The 2,512-nt window shown below is 34.0% G+C and overlaps 1 protein-coding gene across 1 annotated transcript; it reads right to left on the bottom strand.

Moving 5' to 3' along the window:
• Positions 1-1,337: 1,337 nt before the first annotated feature.
• LOC18609835 (HMG-Y-related protein A-like) lies at positions 1,338-2,512 on the bottom strand. The gene is made up of 2 exons (XM_018114523.2): positions 2,288-2,512; positions 1,338-2,200 (listed from the first exon to the last, which is right to left on the bottom strand). Exons 1-2 carry the CDS (start codon positions 2,363-2,365, stop codon positions 1,751-1,753), a joined length of 528 nt encoding a protein of 175 aa, XP_017970012.1. The 5' UTR covers positions 2,366-2,512; the 3' UTR covers positions 1,338-1,750.

The raw sequence follows: 2,512 nt of genomic DNA, 5'->3' as shown, positions 1-2,512 counted from the left end.
CAGACACGAGTAACATGTTTAATTAATTGTATTATCTTGTTTAAACATATAAACGTATTTAATCGTGTTATCAAGTGTTATCGTATTTAAACATGTATACGTGACATGTTTATCAACTTGTTAAAAATTAATAGTCAAACATTATTGTAGCTTTACTTAAATAATTTTAAATAATTATTTTAATAAATTTTTTAAATTTTATAAAAATAATAATGTAATTATGTTTTGTTCAAACCCTAATTTTGAACCTTTGTTTTGTTATATTTGATGTTATTATTATTTTGTTTTGTTATAATTATTTTTATAATTATTGATTTTAAATTTAAATAATAAAATTATATTTAATTATAAATATTTTTATTTAATCATGTTAATCGTGTTGTGTCGTATATTAATACGTTTAACAAACATATTAATCGTATCGTATCGTGTTATGTTACACAATTATTAAACATATACGTTATGTGTTTTAGATTTAATATATAAATATTATTTATATCTAATCGTATTTGATACGTTTAAAATACGAAAACACGAATTATCAAATCTAATTCAAGTAACCCCGTTTCCTAATTTTGTTTGTTGTTGGTTGAATCAATTTAACCATTCCTAAAATAAATTAACATAAGTGCCTCCTTTACTTAGGTTGATAAAAATAAAAATAAAAATAAAATGAAAAATCTTCTGCTAAATTGACAGGAGTCCAAAAAACAAGCAGTCCCAACTCAAAAACTTGTGTCAGCCTAGTGCAGCAAGCACAAATTAGGAAGGAAAAATCCGCAAAATTGGGTAAGGACTAAGGACCACGCACCGAAAACAGTATCCACGTACTCCAACTTTTTCCTTTTTAAATAAGAGTAAAGGTCAAAAATACCCCCGCCAAAACCCGCCCAAATTTATTTTTCAAAAATTTGAAAAATTTTCCCATACAAACTTTATCCACAGTCCCCACCCCCATGTGCAAAAGAACCTATTAACCCATTAAAAATCCACAAAAATATTCCTTCTCTTTTATTTTTTTTATTCCTGCTTTCAAATTTCAAGCGTGCTCTGGAAAAGGAAACATGTTGCCATTTATTATTACACTATATTATCTGTAAAGTTTTGTCACAACTCAATAAATCAAAAGCAAAAATATATAAATACAAAAAAAGAAGCTTACTCTATTTAAATTATGTTTGGCTCAAGTTATTCCTCATCATTAAAATAGAAATAATTTGATTACTCGCACATAGAAAAGGGGAAGAAAATACAGTATGCATGCCAGATTGGTAACAGTCCTTAAAGGGACAAAAAAATAATTCAAAAAGCAAAAGCAAAAGAGTTGGAAAAAGTGATGGAAGAAGAAATTTTAATCCTTTTTTTTTAATGTTTTCTTGCTTGGGGCAAAGAGAGAGATAATAAAGAGGCCCAAAAGCCTACAAAGCCGGTTCAACAAATTTACATGCAAATTACAAAGAGTCACTAAAATCTACCCCCTTCCTAAAAGCGTTACAACACATTCCCCACATCAATTCCAAACCCCCGAAATAAAAAATTCAAAATTACAAGAGAAAAAAAAAAGGAAAGAAAGAAAAAGCTAAAACATCAATTAGTAGAGAACTAAACAACACCTAAAAAATTAAAGTTAAAAAAAGGAAAAAGAAAGAAAAAAAAAAACTAGCTAACTCCCTCTTTTTCTCTCTCTATCTCTCTCTCTCTCTCTTTTTCTTTAAGCTTTCTCTACTTTTACTTCAGAAGCCACCGGCAATTACACCTTCGGCGGCCGACCGCGACCTCGCTTAACACCGGGAGGTGGAGGAGCTGCGGAGACTCCAGTCTTAGCCTTTTTAGGTGGGCGTCCACGAGGCCTTCCAGTACCGCCGGAGGTTTTCGGCTTAGAGGGAGCAAATGGATCTTTGGGCTTAGGCGGACGACCACGAGGCCTCGGTGGGGAGACGACGGTGCCAGGTGGAAGAGGAACCTTGGGCTTAGGCGGACGCCCTCGTCCACGCTTAGGTGGAGCATTGGGGTCGGGTTTCAAGTAATTGTTCTTCGACATAACAATTTGGCCGCTTTGTTTCATCTTGTTGAGGTGGTGGGAAAGGAGGGTGGAGTGAGCCGCTGGGAGATCTGGGTGAGTCGATTCGATGTGCTTCGAGATTGCCGACTTATTCGACCCTGCTTTCTCGTTCAATGCCTCTATCGCTTCCAAAATCATCTGAACAACGAAATCAAAAGAAAATTACACACATGAAATGACCAAAAAAACCGCGAGAAAAAAAATGTTGGGACAAAATTCAAGTACCTGAGGATAGTCTGGAAGAGAAGATTGTTGAGAAGGGGGAGGAGGGCCTTGAGTGTTATTAGTTTCTTCAGTCGCCATTGGAAAATTAAAACAAAAAAAGCTTTCTTCTTTCTTTTTTGCTCTTTATTTTCTTTTTGGTTTTGCTGAGAGACAGGAAAGGGAGAGAGAGGAAACTGTTGTTGTTGTGAAGAAAGAGGGAGAGGAGAAGGGTTGGATTTAAAAGGG

This window comes from Theobroma cacao, chromosome 2 (genome assembly GCF_053813885.1).
Source record: "Theobroma cacao isolate CCN51 chromosome 2, ASM5381388v1, whole genome shotgun sequence".
Classification (NCBI taxonomy): domain Eukaryota; kingdom Viridiplantae; phylum Streptophyta; class Magnoliopsida; order Malvales; family Malvaceae; genus Theobroma; species Theobroma cacao.
Note: the sequence above shows the minus strand (reverse complement) of the source record. Positions and strands in the feature narration are given on the sequence as shown.

What these genes read in the sequence shown, in the direction of transcription:
- LOC18609835 (XM_018114523.2), bottom strand. Translation starts at nt 2,365, where the DNA reads ATGGCGACTGAAGAAACTAATAACACTCAAGGCCCTCCTCCCCCTTCT. An exon ending in CTCTTCCAGACTATCCTCAG is followed by an intron (nt 2,201 to 2,287) that starts GTACTTGAATTT and finishes TTCGTTGTTCAG; the next exon opens with ATGATTTTGGAAGCGATAGA.